Raw genomic sequence first — 23706 nt, 5'->3', positions numbered from 1 at the left:
GGGCTCATGTAGGGGGTTAGGCAGAGGGTCACCTGATTCGCCTGGGTCACATATCTTTCACTACTCCCCTTCTTGTCTTTCCAACCCAGTAAATATGTAGACCATTTTGCTAACACAGTAACTATTTTTGCATTAGGAGGGCAACCTGCAAAAGGAGATATATTCATTGACTTTATAAATTTACATGATTCCAGATATTGAAGCCCTCTGCTTTTAGTAGGATACATAAAGTTAGAAACCATAATCTGAGCTGTTGTTGGTCCCAGAAATGGACAGGGGAGTGATGAATAAGACCAGGGCAGGGTGGAGGGTATAAATTATCTCATGTCCCTGTTTAACAGGACCTCTGTGTGACATTTGGTTGTAGCTCTACAGCAATGGTGACCAGCCTCTGTCTCCTCAGACTGGAGCACAGAGGCAGTTAAAGAGGGTTTGTCAGTACATCTGGAACTGCATAATTGGGCATAAACACATAGGCAGTCTCTCAGTGCTCTCCTAGGTCATAATGTAGGGGTTTTGCCTGAAGCCTTGATACTGTTTCCATGGTAACCTGCAGTATTTCTGCTGCTCCTGTGCAGGAGGAGATGACCTGGGATCTGGGGTGCTCCAGAGCTTCCTCAAGGGAGTGGCACATGCGCATATGGGCGTTCCTCCTCTGGACATTCCCCCATATCCCCATTCCTTGGATTATGGAAAAGTCTCCATGGAATTTGAGGGAAGAGCAAGACATAGTCTGTATCTGAGGGCTCAGGACACCCCTTTATGGAGTCCCCATGGGCCCTGGCATCCGCTGTAGCTGGACCTCCCTGGACCTATCTAACCGAAATTCCCTGGAGTAGCCTCAGCATTTTTCCATCAGCTATGGAGCTTTCCCAAACTCTGAAGGCCCATAAAGGGATTTCTGGTCTCAAGCCCCAAATTTACCCTTTGACTAACTCTCTTCTGCCTGACTTCACAACTGAAGGGTCCACTGCCCAGCAAGAGATCCAGCCCCTATGCTTGTAACTCTTCACAGGCCCATGTCCTCACAGAGCAACTGACATCTTCGTGTCTCACCCCTGGATCCAGGGAGCTTTGGCTTGTCTTGAGTATAAGCACCTGGGACAAAAAGAAAGAGCTCTACTCTGAACCCTGGAAAGGCAAATCCATGCTGTGGACTATTGTCCAACTGCTAGGATGGTCGAGGGCCTCTGTCTAGAGGGACTGATGCATGCTGTGGGGTTGCTCTATGTCCCCCAAGGCCTATCTACCTGTGCAGTGAGAGAGGAGCAGGAGGAGGAACACAATCCAGGCCAGGGTGATGCAGCCTCTGGTCCCCACAGTGGGCTGGGCTGCCCCAGGCCTCCTTTTCTCCTCCACCCTCTGTCACAGGAGGGGCTGTCCATGCACATGGGCTCCACCCACTGACTGCCCAGCCCCACCCTGAGTCCTGGTGCTGGAGCTCAGTTCACACCACTCACCAATGAGAATGAAAGAATGATTCACCTTGGGGAACCCTGGGAGGAAGCATCTGCTGAGACCACACACAGTCCCCTCGAGTTAGGGGACTCCACAAGGCCAGAAGGGACACAGCTTCTGAGTCCCCATTAGGGAGCACAGGGACCAGGCCACAGGCCCAGACTCTTTTGAGTGAATAGTCCTCGCTGAGGACTTGTGGAGGGACCACAGGGCAGTCCCACAGCACTTTCTTCTGGTAATAGAGCACAAAACTCACGTTGGTCCAAAGCCACAAGAAACTTGCTGGCTTTTGCAGCTCACCAGGTCCCTGTCTATTCACACATCAGTGATATGATCCACAGATAGTGTGATCTCATAGCGATGTCCATGATTACTATAGTGTTTTCACTGTCAGTAATAGTATTAGTCTATGGGAGATGCAAACATTTACCACAACTATAATTTAAGTTGTATACACCCTACAAAAGATACTGCAAACGTCAAATCCCTCCAGTGGTATGTGTTTCAGAATATGTACATATTTTGAATATTTTATAAATCATGTACATTAATAAAGCAATTGATTCCAACTCCTCATAAATTGAGTTAATTGATCTGCTATTTTTTAAATAAATTATTTTTTTATTGCTCTTCAATTTACCAACATACAGAATAACACCCAGTGCTCATCCCGTCAAGCGCCCCCCTCAGTGCCCCTCACCCACTCACCCCCACCCCCCGCTCTCCTCCCCTTCCATCACCCCTAGTTCGTCTCCCAGAGTTAGGAGTCTTTATGTTCTGTCTCCCTTTCTGATATTTCCCACACATTTCTTCTCCCTTCCCTTATATTCCCTGTCACTATTATTTATATTCCCCAAATGAATGAAAACATACAATGTTTGTCCTTTTCCGATTGACTTACTTCACTCAGCATAATACCCTCCAGTTCCATCCACGTTGAAGCAAATGGTGGGTATTTGTCGTTTCTAATGGCTGAGTAATATTCCATTATATACATAAACCACATCTTCTTGATCCATTCATCTTTCGATGGACACCGAGGCTCCTTCCACAGTTTGGCTATTGTGGACATTGCTGCTAGAAACATCGGGGTGCAGGTGTCCCAGCGTTTCATTGCATCTAAATCTTTGGGGTAAATCCCCAACAGTGCAATTCCTGGGTCGTAGGACAGGTCTACTTTTAACTCTTTGAGGAATCTCCACACAGTTTTCCACAGTGGCTGCACCAGTTCACATTCCCACCAACAGTGTAAGAGGGTTCCCTTTTCTCCACATCCTCTCCAACATTTGTTGTTTCCTGCCTTGTTAATTTTCCCCATTCTCACTGATGTGAGGTGGTATCTCATTGTGGTTTTGATTTGTATTTCCCTGATGGCAAGTGATGCAGAGCATTTTCTCATGTGCTTGTTGGCCATGTCTATGTCTTCCTCTGTGAGATTTCTCTTCATGTCTTTTGCCCATTTCATGATTGGATTGTTTGTTTCTTTGCTGTTGAGTTTAATAAGTTCTTTATAGATCTTGGAAACTAGCCCTTTAGCTGATACGTCATTTGCAAATATCTTCTCCCATTCTGTAGGTTGTCTTTTAGTTTTGTTGACTATATCCTTTGCTGTGCAAAAGCTTCTTATCTTGTTGAAGTCCCAATAGTTCATTTTTGCTTTTGTATCTTTTACATTCGTGGATGTATCTTGCAAGAAGTGACTGTGGGCGAGTTCAAAAAGGGTGTTGCCTGTGTTCTCCTCTAGGATTTTGATGGAATCTTCTCTCATATTTAGATCTTTCATCCATTTTGAGTTTATCTTTGTGTATGGTGAAAGAGAGCGCTCTAGTTTCATTCTTCTGCATGTGAATGTCCAATTTCCCCAGCACCATGTATTGAAGACACTGTCTTTCTTCCACTGGATAGTCTTTTCTCCTTTATCGAATATTAGTTGACCATAAAGTTCAGGGTCTACTTCTGGGTTCTCTACTCTGTTCCATTGATCTATGTGTCTGTTTTTGTGCCAGCACCACACTGTCTTGATGACCACAGCTTAGTAGTACAGCTTGAAATCTGGCATTGTGATGCCCCCAGCTATGGTTTCCTTTTTTAAAATTCCCCTGGCTATTCGGGGTCCTTTCTAATTCCACAAAATATTAAAATAATTTGTTCTAACTCTCTGAAGAAAGTCCATGGTATTTTGATAGGGATTGCATTAAACGTGTAAATTGCCCTGGGTAACATTGACATTTTCACAATATTAATTCTGCCAATCCAACTGGAGGGTATTATGCTGAGTGAAGTAAGTCAATCGGAGAAGGACAAACATTATATGTTCTCATTCATTTGGGGAATATAAATAATAGTGAAAGGGAATATAAGGGAAGGGAGAAGAAATGTTTGGGAAATATCAGAAAGGGAGACAGAACATAAAGACTCCTAACTCTGGGAAACGAACAATTGGTGGTGGAAGGGGAGGAGGGCGGGGGATGGGGGTGAATGGGTGACGGGCACTGAGGGGGGCACTTGATGGGATGAGCACTGGGTGTTATTCTGTATGTTGGTAAATTGAACACCAATAAAAAATAAATTTATTTTTAAAAATTAATAATAATTCTGCCAATCCATGAGCATGGAATATTTTTCCATCTCTTTGTGTCTTCCTCAATTTCTTTCAGAAGTGTTCTATAGTTTTGAGGGTATAGATCCTTTACCTCTTTGATTAGGTTTATTCCTAGGTATCTTATGCTTTTGGGTGCAATTGTAAATGGGATTGACTCCTTAATTTCTCTTTCTTCAGTCTCATTGTAAGTGTATAGAAATACCACTGACTTCTGGGCATTGATTTGTATCCTGCCACGCTACCAAATTGCTGTATGAGTTCTAGTAATCTTGGGTGGAGGCTTTTGGGTTTTCTATGTAGAGTATCATGTCATCAGCGAAGAGGGAGCGTTTGGCTTCTTCTTTGCCAATTTGAATGCCTTTAATGTCTTTTTGTTGTCTGACTGCTGGGGCTAGGACTTCCAGTACTATGTTGAATAGCAGTGGTGAGAGTGGACATCCCTGTCTTGTTCCTGATCTTAGGGGAAAGGCTCCCACTGCTTCCCCATGGAGAATGATATTTGCTGTGGGCTTTCATAGATGGCTTTTAAGATGTCGAGGAATGTTCCCTCTATCCCTACACTCTGAAGAGTTTTGATCAGGAATGGATGCTGTATTTTGTCAAATGCTTTCTCTGCATCTAATGAGAGGATCATATGGTTCTTGGTTTTTCTCTTGCTGATATGATGAATCACATTGATTGTTCTGCGAGTGTTGAACCAGCCTTGTGTCCCAGGGATAAATCTTACTTAGTCATGGTGGAGAATTTTCTTTATGTGCTGTTGGATCCTATTGGCTAGTATCTTGTTGAGAATTTTTGCATCCATGTTCATCAGGGATATGGTCTCTAATTCTCCTTTTTGGTGGGGTCTTTGTCTGGTTTTGGAATTAAGGTGATGCTGGCCTCATAGAACGAATTTGGAAGTACTCCATCTCTTTCTATCTTTCCAAACAGCTTTAGTAGAATAGGTATGATTTCTTCTTTAAACATTTGATAGAATTCCCCTGGTAAGCCATCTGGCCCTGGACTCTTGTGTCTTGGGAGGTTTTTGATGACTGCTTCAATTTCCTCCCTGGTTATTGGCCTGTTCAGGTTTTCTATTTCTTCCTGTTCCAGGTTTGGTAGTTTGTGGCTTTCCAGGAATGCGTCCATTTCTTCTAGATTGCATAATTTATTGGCGTATAGCTGTTCATAATATGTTTTTAAAATCGTTTGTATTTCCTTGGTGTTGGTAGTGATCTCTCTCATTCATGATTTTATTAATTTGAGTCTTCTCTCCTTTTTAATAAGACTGGCTAATGCTTTATCTATCTTATTAATTCTTTCAAAGAACCAACTCCTGGTTCTGTTGATCTGTTCCACAGTTTTTCTGGTCTTGATTTAGTTGAGTTCTGCTCGAATTTTAATTAACTCTCTTCTTCTCTTGGGTGTAGGATCTATCTGCTGTTTTTTCTCTAGCTCCTTTATGTGTAAGGTTAGCTTTTGTATTTGAGTTCTTTCCAGTTTTTGAATGGATGCTTGTATTGCGATGTATTTCCCCCTTAGGACTGCTTTTGCTGCATCCCAAAGATTTTGAACTGTTGTATCTTCATTCTCATTAGTTTCCATGAATCTTTTTAATTCTTCCTTAACTTCCTGGTTGACCCTTTCATCTTTTAGCAGGATGGTCCTTAACCTCCATGTGCTTGACATCCTTCCAAACTTCTTGTTGTGATTTAGTTCTAATTTCAAGAATTATGGTCTGAGAATATGCAGGGGATGATCCCAATCTTTTGGTATCGGTTCAGACCCAATTTGTGACCCAGTATGTGGTCTATTATGGAGATAGTTCCATGTGCACTTGAGAAGAATGTGTATTCAGTTGAGGTTGGATGTAAAGTTCTATAGATATCTGTGAAATCCATCTGGTCCAGTGTATCATTTAAAACTCTTGTTTCTTTGGAGATGGTGTGCTTAGAAGACCTATCGAGGGTAGAAAGAGCTAGATGAAAGTCACCAAGTGTAAGTGTAGTATTATCTAAATATTTCTTCGCTTTGGTTATTAATTGGTTTAAATACTTGGCAGTTCCCACATTGGGGGCATATATATTGAGGATTGTTAAGTCCTCTTGTTGGATAGATCCTTTAAGTATGAGATAATATCCCTCTTCATCTCTCACTACAGTCTTCGGGGTAAATTTTACTTTATCTGATATAAGGATGGCTACCCCTGCTTTCTTTTGAGGACCATTTGAATGGTAAATGGTTCTCCAACCTTTTATTTTCAGGCTGTACGTGTCCTTCTGTCTAAAATGAGTCTCTTGTAGACAGCAAATAGATGGGTCCTGCTTTTTTTTTTATTTTTTTTTTATTTATTTATGATAGTCACAGAGAGAGAGAGGCAGAGACACAGGCAGAGGGAGAAGCAGGCTCCATGCACCGGGAGCCCGATGTGGGATTCGATCCCGGGTCTCCAGGATCGCGCCCTGGGCCAAAGGCAGGCGCCAAACCGCTGCGCCACCCAGGGATCCCGGGTCCTGCTTTTTTATCCAGTCTGAAACCCTGCGCCTTTTGATGGGGTCATTAAGCCCGTTCACGTTCAGAGTTACTATTGACAGATACGAGTTTAGTGTCATCATGATATCTATTCAGTCCTTGTTTTTGTGGATTGTTGCACTGAACTTCTTCTTAAAGGGGAATTTTAAGAGTCCCCCTTAAAATTTCCTGCAGAGCTGGTTTGGAGGTCACATATTCTTTCAGTTCTTGCCTGTCTTGGAAGCTCTTTATCTCTCCTTCCATTTTGAATGAGAGCCTTGCTGGATAAAGTATTCTTGGTTGCATGTTCTTCTCATTTAGGACCCTGAATATCTCCTGCCAGCCCTTTCTGGCCTGCCAGGTCTCTGTGGAGAGGTCTGCTGTTACACTAATATTCCTCCCCATAAAAGTCAGGGATTTCTTGTCTCTTGCTGCTTTAAGAATCTTCTCTTTATCTTTGGAATTTGCAAGCTTCACTATTAAATGTCTAGGTGTTGAACTGTTTTTATTGATTTTAGGGGGGCATCTCTCTATTTCCTGGATCTTAATGCCTGTTTCCCTTCCCAGATTAGGAAAGTTTTCAGCTATGATTTGTTCAAATACATATTCTGGCCCTCTGGCCCTTTCAGCGCCCTCAGGAACCCCAATTAAACGTAGGTTTTTCTTCCTCAGGCTGTCGTTTATTTCCCTTAATCTGTCTTCATGGTCTTTTAATTGTCTGTCTCTTTTTTCCTCAGTTTCCCTCTTTGCCATCAACTTGTCTTCTATGTCACTCCTTGTTTTCTATGTCACATAAAGACTCCTAACTCGTTCTTCCACTTCGTTAACCCTCTTCGTTAGGACTTCTAGCTCGGATTGCCTCTCATTCAATTGATTTTTAATTTCTGCCTGATTGGATCTAAATTCTGCAGTCATGAAGTCTCTTGAGTCCTTTATGCTTTTTTCTCGAGCCACCAGTCGCTGTATAATAGTGCTTCTGAATTGGCTTTCTGACATTGAATTGTAATCCAGATTTTGTAATTGTGTGGGAGAGAGGACTGTTTCTGATTCTTTCTTTTGAGGTGAGGTTTTCCTTCTAGTCATTTTGCTCAGTGCAGAGTGGCCAAAAACAAGTTGTATTGGGAAAAGGAGAAAAAGAGAGGAGAGAAAGAAGGAAAGAAAAGAGAAAAAGAAAAAAGGAAGAAAAATAGGAAAAAAGAGAAGAAAAAGAGAAAGAAAAAGAAAGAAAGGGGGGAAAAAGGGTGGGGGAAGCAAACAGAAATCAAAACAAAACAAAACAAAAACACGGGGATGTATCTTCTGTTTCTGTATACTCTAAGTCCCTTGACTTCCCCTGGAACTTGTCCGTCTAGCTGGTCTTCTGCGGGAGGGTCCTGTTGTGCTGATTTTCAGGTGTTAGCACTTGGGGGAGCTGCTCTGCCCCTTGCCTGGTGCAGGGCTCAGTGGGGGTTGTTTACCCCGTGAGGCCCCTGGAGGAACAATCCCAGTGGCGGGGCCAGCTCTGGAAACCGGATTCAGCTCCTGCAGTAACTCCGGAGCTCTCCGTCTGCAGGGCCTGGAGGCTCCGGGGCGGGGCCGCTGATCTGCTTAGCTCGGGGCACGAGGGTCCTTGCTGTCCTGGGCCCTCCCGGCCTCTGCCTGTCCCGGGGGGAGGCGGGATCCTGGGCTGTGTCCCGGCGCCCTGTGCTCCGGGGCCTGCGCTGTTGGATTCGCGCTCCTGCCCCGCAGCCCCCTCCGCAGAGCCGCCCCCGAGCCCCTCCAAGCTGCTCCGGGTCCCGCCGTGCGCACTGCAGCCCTTAGGGAGCTCGGCGCACTCTCCCGGGGCGCAGTTGCTCTGTTACTGTCCCGGGGAGCCCGAGGGCATCCTCGCCCTCCTGGGGTCCTGCTCCACCTCCCTGCGAGCCCCTTTCCGCCCAGGAAGGTTGGTGCAACTCCTGCTCCTCCGGGACGGGGCTCTCCTCTCCTGGGGACGCTCGCCCCGGCCTCAGCCCGGCTCCTCGCAGGGCCCCTCCCCTTTGGAGGCCTTTTGTTTCTTTATTTCTTTTTCCCGTCTTCCTACCTTGATAGAAGCACAAACTCTTCTCACTGTAGCATTTCAGGCCACTGAAACTCTTTAAATCTCTTTAAATCTCAGGCAGAATTCGTAGATTTTCAGGATGATTTGAAGGTTATCTAGGTAATTTGGTGGGGACAGGTTATTTGGGGACCCTACTCTTCCACCATCTTGCCCCTCCTCCTGTTGTAATCATTTCACAAGGTATACATGTATCAAATATATCACCTATACACCTAAATTATGCAATTTTTATTTTTTCAATTACACCTGAATAAATATTGGGAAAAAATAATTTGTGACGAGAGAAAACAAAATTACAATATATCAAAACTTATGAGATGCAAGGAAAGCTGTACTAAGGGGGAAATTTATAGCTGTAAAGACTTACATTTACAAAGAAGATCTCAAGACACCTGGGTGGCTCAGCAGTTGAGGGTCTGTCTCTGGCTCAGGGCATGATCCTTGGAGACCTGGGATTGAATCCCACATCGGGCTCCCTGCATGGAGCCTGCTTCTTCCTCTGCCTGTGTCTCTGCCTCTCTCTCTTTCTGTGTGTGTTTGTGTGTTCTCATGAATAGATAAATAAAAAATCTTTTTAAATTTAAAAATAAATAAATAAAAAGAAGATCTCAAATCCAATAACTAATTTTACACCTTAAAGCACTCTAAAAAAAACTAATGAAACGCCGGGACACCTGCACCCTGATGTTTCTAGCAGCAATGTCCACAATAGCCAAACTGTGGAAGGAGCCTTGGTGTCCCTCGAAAGATGAATGGATAAAGAAGATGTGGTTTATGTATACAATGGAATATTACTCAGCCATTAGAAACGACAAATACCCACCATTTGCTTCAACGTGGATGGAACTGGAGGGTATTATGCTGGGTGAAGTAAGTCAATCGGAGAAGGACAAACAGTGTATTTTCTCATTCATTTGGGGAATATAAATAATAGTGAAAGGGAATATAAGGGAAGGGAGAAGAAATGTGTGGGAAATATCAGAAAGGGAGACAGAACATAAAGACTCCTAACTCTGGGAAACGAACTAGGGGTGGTGGAAGGGGAGGAGGGCAGGGGTGGTGGTGAATAGGTGGCGGGCACTGAGGAGGGCACTTGATGGGATGAGCACTGGGTGTTATTCTGTAAGTTGGTAAATTGAACACCAATATAAAATAAATTTATTAAAAAATATCTAAAATCAAAGCTATAAGAATGAAGGGAATGATAAAGATTAGATCAGCCATAAACAAATCAGTAAATGGGAGGAAAAAAAAAACAAAAATCAACTGAAGGGGCACCTGGGTGCCCAACTCTTGATTTCTGCTCAAGTCATAATCTGAAGGTTGTAAGATTGAGCCCAGCTATGGGTTCCACATAGGGCATGGTGCCTGCTTAAGATTCTCTCTCTCTCCCTCTGCCCCTCTCCATTACATGCACAGGAGCTCTTTCTTTCTCTACAAAAAAAAAAATAAAAGCATAAAAAAGGAAGTACAAATCAAAACCACTACGAGATATTTCACACCTACAAGGATGGCCATAATTTTAAAAACTGAAAATAACACATATTGGTGAGTATATGGAGAAACTGAAAATCTTCTGCATTGCTGGTAGGAAAGTGAAATGATGCAACTACTGTGTAGAACAATGTAGTGGTTCCTTAAAATGTTAAATATAGAATTATCATAAGAACTAGCAATTCTGTTTCTGAGTGTGTACTCAAAAGATTTGTATGCAAGCGCTCAAATAGATTCTTGTCCACCAGTGAATAGGTACTTGTCCACCAATGTTCATAGCTATATTATTCACAATAGCTAAAAGATACAAATAACCCAAATGTTCATGAACAAATAAATGGATAAACAAAATGTGATATATCCATTCAATGGAATATTATTCACTTTGAAAAGGAATGCAATGCTGTTGTATGCTACAACATGAATGAATCCTGAGAACACCACACTAAGTGAAATAAGAAGGATTCATAGGACAAATATTATATGAGTCCACTTATTTTATGTACCTGGAACAGCTAATTCAAAGAGACGGAAAGTAGAATAGAGGTTACCAACAGCTGGGAAGAGGAAAGAACACAGAGTTATCATTTATTAGGTAGAGAACCGCTGGTGGGGATAATGACAAAGTTCTGAAAATGGATCATGGTGACAGTTGCACAATATTGAAAATGTACTTAATGCCACTGAACTATACACTTAAAAAATGACAGCAATGGGGGTGGCTGATGGCTCAGCTGATAGAGCATGTGATCTTGATCTTGGGGTCATGAGTTCAAGTCCCACATTGGGTGTAGAGCTTACTTTAAAAAATGCCAACAATGCCAATTTTATGTAATGTATATTTTACCACATTATTTTACAAAAAAAATGAAGGGAAGAAAAATGTTGAAGCTTTACTTTTAACTTTAGGAAGTTGATGTGGTCCTGTGCCCCAGATAAACAAAATGTGTTATATACGTGCAATGGTATATGATTATTATTCAGCTTTGAAAAGGAATGCATTAGAAATACAAATCAGAACATCACTATTAGGGGCGCCTGGGTGGCCACTGGGTTGAGTGTCTGCCTTTGGCTCAAGTCATGATCCCAGGGTCCTGGAAACGAGTCCCACTTGGAGCTCCCCACAGGGAGCCCGCTTCTCCCTCTGCCTATGTCTCTGCCTCTCTTTCTGCATCTCTCACGAGTAAATAAATTATTTTAAAAAAATAATAATACATAAAAGAAAATCACTACTCCATGCTTTCAGGTTGATTCACTCATTGTCAAAACCTCTGGTTCAACCTCACAAAACCACTTCACGTTCCAGCACGGGCTACCACAGTCCTAATGTGTCATATAAAGCCTACTTAAATTACCTGTTCCAGAAAAATATGAGGCTCTGGAACCCATGAAATGCACAATTAACTTCACTTTAAGGGAATATAATTCTTTGGTGGGGAATCTTATCTGTTCCATGAAGGCCCCTCACCCCCTGTCCCTCTTGGCTCTTTTCTTGCCCCTTCACGGTCCTTCTTCCTTCCTTGTTCCCTTCATCTCTCCCTAATCTTCATTCAACCTGGTCAAATCTTTAAAAACCCATCTTTCCATTTGGTGAACCCCCTACTCTTCACCTGCAATTCTCATTCCATTTCTCATCTTTCACTGCTCATTCCCACAATCTACTTAAGCCGACACTGATTACTGAAAAACAGATCTCAGAGCTTTAAAGAAGAGGTTTAAAGGTCCTCATATCCAGGAGCTGGCTCTGATACCATGCCCCACCTGCTCAAGGCTGATTATTAACCTAGAGTTAATATAAGGAAAGGGCCATCCCTGGGATGAGAAAGCACCACCTGCAACCATGGCTAGCACATTAAGCCCCAGCACCGTAACTGGGACCCTTGGTCCTCCTGAAATGTCGGACCGCATCCACAATGCTGCTGACATCTCTGTCATTGTCATCTATTTCGTGGTGGTGATGGCTGTTGGGCTGTGGGTACGTAGAAGTCCAGTGGTGTTTGGGATGGGAACCTGAAGGGAAGAGTGTGGTGTGACAATGTGATAAAGCTAAGAGAACATTAACAATTGTTAGATTTCATAATCCTTCTCTCAGAATCATTGTCTTGTGTGTGATATGAGTAATGTTTGCTCAGTTAATTTATTCTCCTACCAACTGCATCATTTGATCAGAGCCAGCAAGCAGCACCTCAGACTTATTCTCACCCTCACTGATATTTTCACTCATTTTTCTCTCCTTTCCCCTTTATTCCCTTTCACTAATTTTTATATTCCCCAAATGAATGAGACCATCTAATGTTTGTCCTTCTCTGATTGACTTATTTCACTCAGCATAATACCCTCCAGTTCCATCCACGTCGAAGCAAATGGTGGGTTTCTAATGGCTGAGGAATATTCCATTGCATATATAGACCACATCTTCTTTATCCATTCATCTTTTGATGAACACCGAGGCTCCTTCCACAGTTTGGCTATTGTGGACATTGCTGCTAGAAACATCCTGGTGCAGGTGTTCCATCAGTGGCATCTGTATCTTTGGGGTAAATACCTCAGACTTATTCTGTTCACCATCTCCAACTCCTGGCATAATGAATAAAGATGTTACTTTTATTATCTCATTTCTTTTATTTTCCTTTGTTATTTTGCTCACTTTCTAAGTGAGTCAGTTGGATGCTTAATTAATTTGCATTCATTCCTTATTTTTAGTGTTAAGCATAAAGCTGCAAATTTACTTCCAAGCACAACTTTAGCGATACCCCACATTATTTTCATAAATGAAAATAAACAGAACAATTAGGACAGAAGTTGAGGAATAGGATTTCTCAAAGTCCCTTCATTTCTACAAAACTATGATTTTGAGATCCTTTTAAATTTGATGCTAAATCACATTTTCTAGGAAAATATTTCTCTTTAGGCGTGCTGAAGGAGTGACCACTATGAACACTCCAGCCAGAGCATCTGTAGCATCCTGGTTGAACCTTCAGTAGTTTGGCCCTCACATGTCCTCCTTTCTGCGTAGGCAATGCTGAAGACCAACCGGGGCACCATTGGAGGTTTCTTTTTGGCTGGTCGAGATGTAGCCTGGTGGCCGGTGAGTGTGTCTAAGTTTCTCAGAGATCAATTTCCTATGTACATGTTTAAGAATGAGTAAAGAAAACATTGGGAATGCTGATAGTTTCTGATGTGCATGGGCTGTCCACTTGCTGGTGTCTCTTCCTAAATCCCTGACCCCGAAGATCTGTCCTGTCATTCCAGTAAACGAGAGTGTGTCACCCATTATGAGAGCAAGAAGTGACTTGGCCAGAGTGGTTAAAGCAGACCAACCAAGCTTGAAATTGATATTTATTGGAGTGTCCAATCAGATATTTCCTTCTTAAGAAGTTCCTCTTCATCCTTCCAGTCATAAGGACTTTCTTCCCACCTACCTCCTCTTCCATCACTGTTCTTGAGTCTCAAAGATGAAGAGAAATCTTTTGAGTAATCAGAGGCAAGCACTAGTCCTGACAAAATAGATTTGGGATGTGGAACTGCTGTAATGCCCATTCTTCCGTTCCCATCTTTTCAGCCCTCAGTAACATCACCTTTTCTATTCAGACATTTTAGGTCAGAGAGTGAATAGAAGCTCATTTATGGCTATGGGATTGGTTGAGCCTTGAATGTTTCATAAAAACAATCTTAAGAAGGCAATGTCTGATGGGACACTCCGATAAAAAATCCACTCTGGCCGGGTCACTTCCCAGTCTCCACTTTCATTCATATTATATAATTAGCAGATCCATGAAGGAAGAATGTACTGAGCACCCACTGTATACCCAACCCTCTGTTGATTCCATATGGATTCATAGAAGAAGATGCACTCTCTGGTGCAATGGGGCTCTTGCCAAGGTGGTCAGAGATAAAAATCCGTCAGGGAAGAGATCTGGTGTTGCAACACAGCCCTCATGAACATGTAAAACCAACAAGAGTGGCTGTGTTCCAATAAAACTATTTGTGAATATTGAAACTTGAATTTCATATAATTTCACATTTCACAAAATATTAGTCTTCTTTAGGGTTTTTTTAGCCATTTGAAAATATTTTTTAAAAAAAACATTTTTTACCTATCAACCATATAAAAACTGGGGACTGGCTAGATTCAGCCCACAGGACTCTTGCCCTAAGGAGGTGTGATGGAAACATCTCAACATTTACCTGCTTTCAAGAAATCTGATATAGGTCTTTTAACTCTGATCCTAGTCTGGTTTTTTTGGATTCCAGATGGGCGCCTCTCTCTTTGCCAGTAACATTGGCAGCGGCCACTTTGTGGGGCTGGCAGGGACAGGAGCAGCCTCAGGAATTGCCACTGCAGCCTTTGAATGGAACGTAAGTAACATCATAGGATTTTTCCTTTAAATCCAAACTCTGTCCGTGTATATACCCCTCCTTTGTTGAAGATTTTGCCCCTAGCTTTGCCTTAGCAGTATCAGGGACTCCAGAATGGACCCAGTCTCCACACATGCTCTATGGCCTGAGTTCTCTTTTGATAGCACCATAAACTCCAGGATGGAGCCAGCTTCCAGAGAAACGAACAACATGCCCTTATGGCCCCAGTGGGTGTGGTTATCAGGCTATCAAGAGTGTGGCTCTTTTAACGTGTAACCTTGGACTTCCTTAATCTCTGTGAGGCTTGGGTTCCCCTTACATAAAACAGGAGTAACTGCTTATCATATCTTCCTTACCTGGTTGTTGTGAGGGCAGCATGAGTGATATATGCAAAGATTCTTTGTAAATAGTATTGTTAATGCAAGATTATACCATTACCATTATTATATGTGGCAAGACTTGGAGGACAGTGGGAATATCCTCCTACCATCAAATTGTTTTCTCATTGCTTTGTTACTCAGTATATAATTCCTTCCATTCGAGGATTATTCCTTTTAGCAAAGAATGTATGATCTGGGAGTCCAGCTGGGCCCAGATCTCTCATCTTCTGTCCATTTTACTTCACACATCTTTTGTCCCACTTTAAGCCCCAGGAAAGTGTGGTATCTGAATCATGGAACAGACAAAAGGAATCCACAGCTGTCTTGAACTCATAATTGGTTGATGGGACAAGATCCATGCAAACTTACTTTATTTTCAGACTTAGAGATAATGAAGTGATACAAGCCAAGTCTCTTGAACTATATATTCTTTTCTGTTTTGTTTTGTTTTGTTTTGTTTTGTTTTTTTGCAGGCTCTACTGCTATTGCTGGTTCTAGGATGGGTCTTTGTCCCCATATACATCAAGGCAGACGTGAGTATCCTATAGGTGTTATCTTGCATCAGTCAGGCATTCATTTAATCATTCTTTCTGCTCAATCATGAAACCATTATCACTTGCCCCAGGGTTTCTGGGCTTACGCTTACCTAAATCCACTAAATGCTATCTCACGCTCTTGAAAATGGCTGCAATCAGCTGTCCTCTTGATCACTATTGTGGAGGTTCCCATTTTCCCACATCCTCACCAGCACATGGTATTTTTCTTCATTCTAATTTTTGCCATTCTGAGATTTGTAAAGTAGTTTATTTTTTAAATTAAGGGTAGGATATACCACAGTTACACCAACTCCCTTTCAACCCTTGTGTTGTCAACCACTGCTGTGCTTCTCTGAACCTAGCTCCCACATTTTTTTCTTCTGCTGCTGGTACTCAGACCATGATGTGCTGTATCCTGGAATAATTCCTGGGATGAGGGTGCTCAGCAGACAAGCGTTCTGGCTCATTCCTCTGTAGGCCACCATTTATTCTTTCTTTGCTCATCTTGGGTCCTTTCTAATATCAGGACTGAACAATTTCTGTTGAAAGATGCTCTCCTTCATGAGTTCTGGACCAATGGACCAATGCTACAGAACTCATGCATGTATTTTTGAATGTACTGTGCAATGCTTAAGGGAGTTTCACACAATTTCTGAGCCACCAAGAGCTCCTTTTTTGCTTAAAAGCAAATTTTATTTGCTGATATTTATCTGCTGATATTATATAAGTATGTATTCTTTTGTACTGGGGGAGATTAAATCATGAGCTTAATCTGCTATGAAGAAACTGGAAAGCTGCACCTTTTATACTACCTACACATCACATAATTAATCTCATATTTCAGTAATGATAATCTCAGACTTTTCTCTAAGTAGGGATTTAATATAATTTCCTTCTTCCCAGTAAAGATAATCACATAAGTATATACCCAAGTATATATTAACAGTTTATTTAATTATCAATTTATCATGTAACCATTAATTGTGGTTCATTAATTATAAATAATATCACTTTTACTAGACAGCAACATTATTGGTGAAAATAATAAAAATTACTTATTGAGCATCTGCCATGCATTTGGTGTTGTTGTGGGTATTTTACATGTACTTTCATATTAAACTCCCACTTTACAGATGAGAAAATGGAGGGTCAGAGAGATTGTCAATTGCCAAAGGTCACACTTCTAGTAAATGCCTGATCTGGATTCTAAGATCATCTGATTCCAATGCCTGTGTTTGGAGGAAAGCCTGCTCTCCCAAGGGAGTGTGCTTTTCTCACCTCTGTATTCCCAAGGTACCACACAGTTACACACGTGCAGGTGCACAAGTGCTTACTAAGTGTTGAATAATCTGAATGTGCTGTGCTCTGAAGGTGAATCCCTGCTGATATCTGTTTCTGCAGGTGATGACAATGCCAGAATATCTGAGGAAGAGGTTTGGTGGGAAGAGACTCCAGATCTACCTCTCTGTCCTCTCCCTCTTCATCTGTGTGGCTTTGAGAATCTCAGTGAGTTCAGTGATTCTGGCATTTTCAATTCTTGAGATTACTTTGGTGGGACTAGAATGCTAGAATCAGAGACATTGGTGTATCAACTATTGACGGCCTTTATGTGTCTGGCTATATGGATGTCCTAACCTACCTAGGATCTTACTACCAATTTTTTATGAAAAAAGAAAAGAAGCTTTAGAAATCCTGCATTCATAGAGTAAAATAATTACAAGTCATGAGAGGTTCCAGAGTGTAAACCTACCTATTCATTAAGGATATGGGAAAAAATGGAGGTACAGGAGGAACAAAATGTTTCATTCAAAAAATACCTAATTTAGTAGTAGAAAAGAGAAGGATTTTCTGGTCCCCTGCTTTCTAGTGCAAAATAACCTCCTTATTCTCTTTGTCAGAACCAATCTAGGGGGTTTATATTTTCATTTTCAACTTATCTGGCACATGAACCAAATGGAAAATTCTTTATATCATTAAACTAACTTCTTAAATTTATTCTATTTTATCTAAGACTGCTCTTATAATACAGATGTCACAAATAAGTGTTAGAAGAATTCTAAAGTTTTTGGAAAGTTCCTTGGAAGATAATCACTGAGGAGAAAAGAAAGGAATTTGAAGGTTCAACAACACATGTAGAAAACAAAGAGAGTAACATTTTCTCTTCATGTTTGGTGACTAATGAAATAATTTCCTCCAAGTTTATGGTTTAGGAAGTTCATGAGAGAAGAATCTGATCCTCATATTTGCTCTTCTGTTGAGTCCTTATCGTAAGTAAACCAGCTGCTCAGATTAGATGGCATGAGCTTCCTAATGCAATGTGAGCATTTTCCATTACCCAATGTATATTGCTACCTGTGCTAGAGATAATAAAGATTCCTGTGCTCTAGGGGTTCACTATATGGTTAAAGATATAAAAACTATACACATGAAATCATTAGCACTTTATGACAATATATGAAAATATATTACGATGTGAGCTGAAATAGATGTGTGGACAAGTAGAAGAGACATACTACAGACACTTATGAAAAGGGGTGGTCCCAGGAGAGCAGAATTGGACATCATTCTCATGGGGGGGGGGATGCGCAGTGCTTAAACAAGTCCTCAGGATGAGAAATTTAGGAAAGGCTCAAAGAAGCAGAGGAGCCTATATGTTCTACAAGTGACTGAATTTCAGTGATCTCCCACTTCTCCTCTGGCTCTGACATCTACATTTTGTAGTCCTAAAAAAACATGAACATAAGGTTCTGGAGCAAAATAACAGTGACCACAGGACCTTGAGGGATGCAGTGTCCAGAAGTGGAAGATTCCCAATGGGAGGAGGGCATGGATTCTTATGGAGCTGGATGGGGGAGCAGGAAAGCCCAAGAGCATGTGTATAACTATGCAAGGTCTGTGGTTGACTGGAAATACACAGTGGGAGGGGTGCATTCTTACCTACAAGGTTATCTTTAAAGTGATATTAATAGTGATTAATCTTACACACGACCTTTTGTATATTACTACACTCTGATAACAGAGTCTGCTATAGTTTTTCATTAAACAGATCATTAAGAGGAGTTAACAAAAGGTTAGCTTTCAGTCTCCCCTGCCCCAAATTTGAAAGAGATCATCTTATTCACTGGTTTTTAACCTCCAATAATACTTCCAATTATACCAACATTATATTGAGAATCATTGCAGACATGATGCAACTTAACCTCTAAATATTTCAGTCTGTATGTAGTATCTTAATAACATACTGATATTCTGTTAGAAAACCAATTGCAAATTTTATTTTTTTAAAGATTTTATTTATTTATTCATGAGAGAGACAATGAGAGAGAGAGAGGCAGAGACACAGGCAGAGGGAGAAGCAGGCTCCATGCAGGGAGCCCGACGTGGGACTCAATCCCAGGTCTCCAGGATCTCGCCCTGGGCCGAAGGTGGCTAAGCCACTGGGGCTGCCCAACTGCAAATTTAAAAGTCAGGAACTTAATCTCGATACAAAATAATACGTAACTTACAGGATTTATTCAGATATGACAATTATCTTAATAATATCTTTTAATAACAAAAGAAATCCCTGGATCATGAGTTGCTTTTTTCATGAGAAATACTTTATAATCATTGCAAATTTAATTAATCCCATTGAATCATCCATACTAAAATGGCAAGTTTTATGTTATTTATCTTACCACAGTGAAAAAAAATCATTGGTAATAGAGGCTTATATGTAATTTCAAAACTATCAATTTAATGCCTTAATTGCATTATATAAGAGAAATGAAAGTCAAGAAATTCATAATATGATAATGTGTGTTTTAATATGTAAATGATTCAGCATGAATGTACAAGTGGTTAATGCTGTGGTTAAATAACTCCCCTTGCTATGTAAATCAGGATGAATGTAACAGCTATAAATGCAGACAGATGCAGGTATGTTTTATGGCAACTCAAATATAATAAGTGGCATCGCTAGGAGATAGCTTTTCAGAAATGGTAAATAAATTTTTTGCAAACATCCAATTTTGTAAAAAGCTTTATCTTGCCTCAATTTACACAGCAGTTGAATTCCTTGAAAACTCACTGATAAAGTAGCAGAAAGCAGTTTCTGTTCATAACTCAGAGTCAGGTTCTAGGCTCAATTAATAATAGGCTTTTCACCCACTGATATGTCAGGTTTTATTTCAAATATTAGGGGGGAAAGTTAATCATATCCTGGACACCTCTTCCAAATTCAAGTTCTACAAAGAAACCTACCTTTAATTCCTCCAATTCTGAATCCTGACATCTTATCCTATCCCTCAGTTCACTCATGCTTTCCTTTTTCTTCAATTCCATGATCCATCCTTATAATCACTCTTCTGCACATACCCTCAATTTCTTTGTCTATCTTTTCTTACATTGAACTCTCCAAGAAAAACTCCAAACTAGCTTCCCACTTACTCTGTGCATGCACCCAAGGATTTTTACTTGTGTGTTTCTAGCCAACATGCTTATGTGATGTGTCTAGCCTTTTGGCTTGGTTTTGGGTTTTTGATATGGAACCTGAGAGGGTCAGAGTTGAAGGGGCAGATCCAAGTGGGGCCAGCACAAGTTTGTGTTGCAAAAAGATCCAGAAAGCTGGGAAGGATGCTGTGCAGGCACACACATCCAGGTAGTGCAGGGTGCACATGATCTCTGCAGTACCCTCTGCTGGCCTCTAAACCTCAACCAATAATCCTTTTATCTGTGTTACATTAGGATTTTTCTCTGGTCCTCTCAATAACTATTCTAAATGATTCACAACTTTTTTTAGCCACTATACCTCTGCCTCTTATCAGAAAGCCTCATCTCCCACTTTATCTAAAAAATTTAAGTGTGAACCACTCATCTCTCACTTAAACGATCTACATTTGCCTCCTTCTTTCCTCCTTTTCACCAGTCTGAAGATGAAGAGTCTTCTTTTTGTCAAAGGCCAACCTCCCAACCTGTGCCTATCTTCATCCTATCTCTTCTCGATGTTTCTGAAATTTCCTTCGTAATTACCTCTCTATCATATTTTCTTCTTATTTTCTATTACCTCAAATGTGCTCAAGCATCCTCTTCCTTAAAAAAAACCACTGCTTTACTGTGGCTCTTATATTTACCACTCTAGTTTTTATCATTGTTTTTCTGCATACAATCATGAGAGAGTATTCTATGCAAGCTGTAGTGTAGACATTTCTTACTTTCTGTTCACTTACTCATTGTTCCTCTGTATGGTCAGTCCAATAATCAGTCCTCTGAGGATAAGCTCTGGCTTCCAAGGAGTTCATAAATGGATTGCAGAAATGCCATGTTTATATACAGCAAATATTAGTGGGAAGTCATTGGTGAAGAGCTAAGTGATGCAGAGCATGTTTCTTTCCCATCCTGACTGTTCCCTTTTTAGTCAGATATATTTTCTGGAGCCATATTCATCAAACTGGCCTTGGGATTGGATCTTTACCTGGCGATCTTCATCCTCTTGGCTATCACTGCTATTTACACAATTACTGGTGAGTTTGTTGCTTGTTTAGCTTAATCATGATATCTTTTGCTGATCTCATACCAAACAGCAATTAGCAACTTCAGTATTAGCCTTGTCACCACCAAGCTTATGGTTACCCTTTTATTCTCAATATGACTGTCAGGCACAGGCACAGAAACATAACAAGAGCCAAGCAAACAGAATCCTCTGTATTATAGGGTGACAGAGTTACTAAAATATTAGACCCATCTATATGCTGCCAGCAAGAAACTCATTTCAGACTTAAAGACACTTGCAGATTAAAAGTGAGGGGATGAAGAAACATTTGCCATGCATGTGATGTCAAGAGAAAGCCAGGGTAGCAGTACTTATACTGAACAAAATAAAATTTAAAACAAAGAGTTTAAAAAGAAACAACAAAAAAGGATTCCACATAATGATAAAGGGCAAAATCCAAAAAAATATAACAATTATAAATATTTAGGCACCCACATGGAAGCACACAAACACCTAAATAGATACTAACAAATATAAAGAAACTAATCAATTAGGGGACAATAGGGGACATTAACACCCCAATTACATCGATGGACAGGTCATCCAAACAGAAAAACAAGAAAAACTGTTTTTTTGTATATTTTTTATTGGAGTTTGATTTACCAACATATACCATAACACCCAGTGTTCATCTTGTCAAGTGTCCTCCTCAATGCCCGTCACCCAGTCACCTCAAACCTCCACCCACCTCCCCTTCCACTACCCCTTGTTCATTTCCTACAGTTAGGTGTCTCTCATGTTCTGTCACCCTCTCTGATATTTCCTACTGACTTATTTCACTCAGCATAATACCCTCCAGGTCCATCCACGTTGAAGCAAATGGTGAGTATTTGTCGTTTCTAATGGCTGAGTAATATTCCATTGTATACATAAACCACATCTTCTTTATCCATTCATCTTTCGATGGACACCGAGGCTCCTTCCACAGTTTGGCTATTGTGGACATTGCTGCTAGAAACATTGGGGTGCAGGTGTCCCAGCGTTTCACTGCATCTGTATCTTTGGGGTAAATCCCCAGCAAGGCAATTGCTGGGTTGTAGGGCAGGTCTATTTTTCACTCTTTGAGGAACCTCCACACAGTTTTCCAGAGTGGCTGCACCAGTTCACATTCCCACCAACAGTGCAGGAGGGTTCGCCTTTCTCCACATCCTCTCAAACATTTGTGGTTTCCTGCCTTGTTAATGTTCCCCATTCTCACTGGCGTGAGGTGGTATCTCATTGTGGTTTTGATGTGTTTTCCCTGATGGCAAGTGATGCGGAGTATTTTCTCATGTGCTTGTTGGCCATGTCTGTGTCTTCCTCTGTGAAACTTCTGTTCATGTCTTGCCCATTTCATGATTGGATTGTTTGTTTCTTTGCTGCTGAGTTTAATAAGTTCTTTATAGATCTTGGGAACTAGCCCTTTATCTGATACATCATTTGCAAATATCTTCTCCCTTTCTGTAGGTTGTCTTTTAGTTTTGTTGACTGTATCCTTTGCTGTGCAAAAGCTTCTTATCTTGTTGAAGTCCCAATAGTTCATTTTTGCTTTTGTTTCTTTTGCCTTCATGGATGTATCTTGCAAGAAGTTGCTGTGGCCAAGTTCAAAAAAGGTGTTGCCTGTGTTCTCCTCTAGGATTTTGATGGATTCTTATCTCACATTTAGATCTTTTGACCATTTTCAGTTTATCTTTGTGTAGGTGTAAGACAATAGTCCAGTTTCATTCTTATACATGTGGATGTCCAATTTTCCCAGCACCATTTATTGAAGAGACGTCTTTTTTCCAGGGTATAGTCTTTCCAGCTTTGTCGAAAATTAGTTGACCATAAAGTTGAGGGTCTACTTCTGGATTCTCTATTCAGTTCCATTGATCTATGGGTCTATTTTTGTGCCAGTACCACACTGTCTTGATGACCACAGCTTTGTAGGACAACTTGAAATCCGGCATTGTGATGTCCCAGCTATGGTTTTCTTTTTCAATATTCCCCTGGATATTCAGGGTCTTTTCTGTTTCCACACAAATCTTAAGGTTATTTGTTCCTATTCTCTGAAGAAATTCCATGGTATTTTGATAGGGATTGCATTAAATGTGTAAATTGCCCTGGTGGCTTGGACATTTCACAATATTAATTCTTCCAATCCATGAACAGGGAATATTTTTCCATCTCTTTGTGTCTTCCCATTTTTTTCAGAAGTGTTCTATAGTTTTGAGGGTATAGATCCTTTACCTCTTTGGTTAGGTTTATTCCTAGGTGTCTTATGCTTTTGGGTGCAATTGTAAGTGGGATTGACTCCTTAATTTCTCTTTCTTCAGTCTCATTGCTAGTGTATAGAAATGCCACTGATTTCTAGGCACAGATTTTGTACCCTGCCACACTGCTGAATTTCTGTATGAGTTCTAGCACTCTTGGGGTAGAGTCTTTTGGGTTTTCTATGTACAGTATCATGTCATCTGCAAAGAGGAAGAGTTTGACTTCTTCTTAGCCAATTTGAGTGGGTGTTATTGGTTCTTTTCTGATTGCTGAGGCTAGGACTTCTAGTACTATGTTGAATAGCAATGGTGAGATTGGACATCTCTGTCTTGTTCCTGATCTTAGGGGAAAGGCTCCCAGTGTTTCCCCATTGAGAATGAAATTTGCTGTGGGCTTTTTGTATATGGCTTTTAAGATGCTGAGGAATGTTCCTTCTATCCCTACACTCTGGATAGTTTGGATCAGGAATGGATGCTGTATTTTGTCAAATGCTTTCTCTGCATCTAATGAGAGGATCATATGGTTCTTGTTTTTTCTCTTGTTGA

General features: G+C 41.0%; 1 protein-coding gene across 1 annotated transcript in view; it reads left to right on the top strand.

Annotated features, from left to right (window-relative positions):
* Positions 1-11964: 11964 nt before the first annotated feature.
* LOC140619053 (solute carrier family 5 member 4) overlaps positions 11965-23706 on the top strand; it is a 49269-nt gene continuing 37527 nt past the window's right edge. Inside the window, exons 1-6 of the mRNA XM_072801941.1 lie at positions 11965-12099; positions 13141-13212; positions 14379-14483; positions 15337-15396; positions 16801-16905; positions 20795-20900. Coding sequence (XP_072658042.1) covers positions 11965-12099; positions 13141-13212; positions 14379-14483; positions 15337-15396; positions 16801-16905; positions 20795-20900 — 583 coding nt within the window. The remainder of the gene's footprint in view (positions 12100-13140; positions 13213-14378; positions 14484-15336; positions 15397-16800; positions 16906-20794; positions 20901-23706) is intronic.

This window comes from Canis lupus, chromosome 27 (genome assembly GCF_048164855.1).
Source record: "Canis lupus baileyi chromosome 27, mCanLup2.hap1, whole genome shotgun sequence".
NCBI lineage: Eukaryota > Metazoa > Chordata > Mammalia > Carnivora > Canidae > Canis > Canis lupus.
This window is presented reverse-complemented; position numbering and strand designations above follow the sequence as displayed.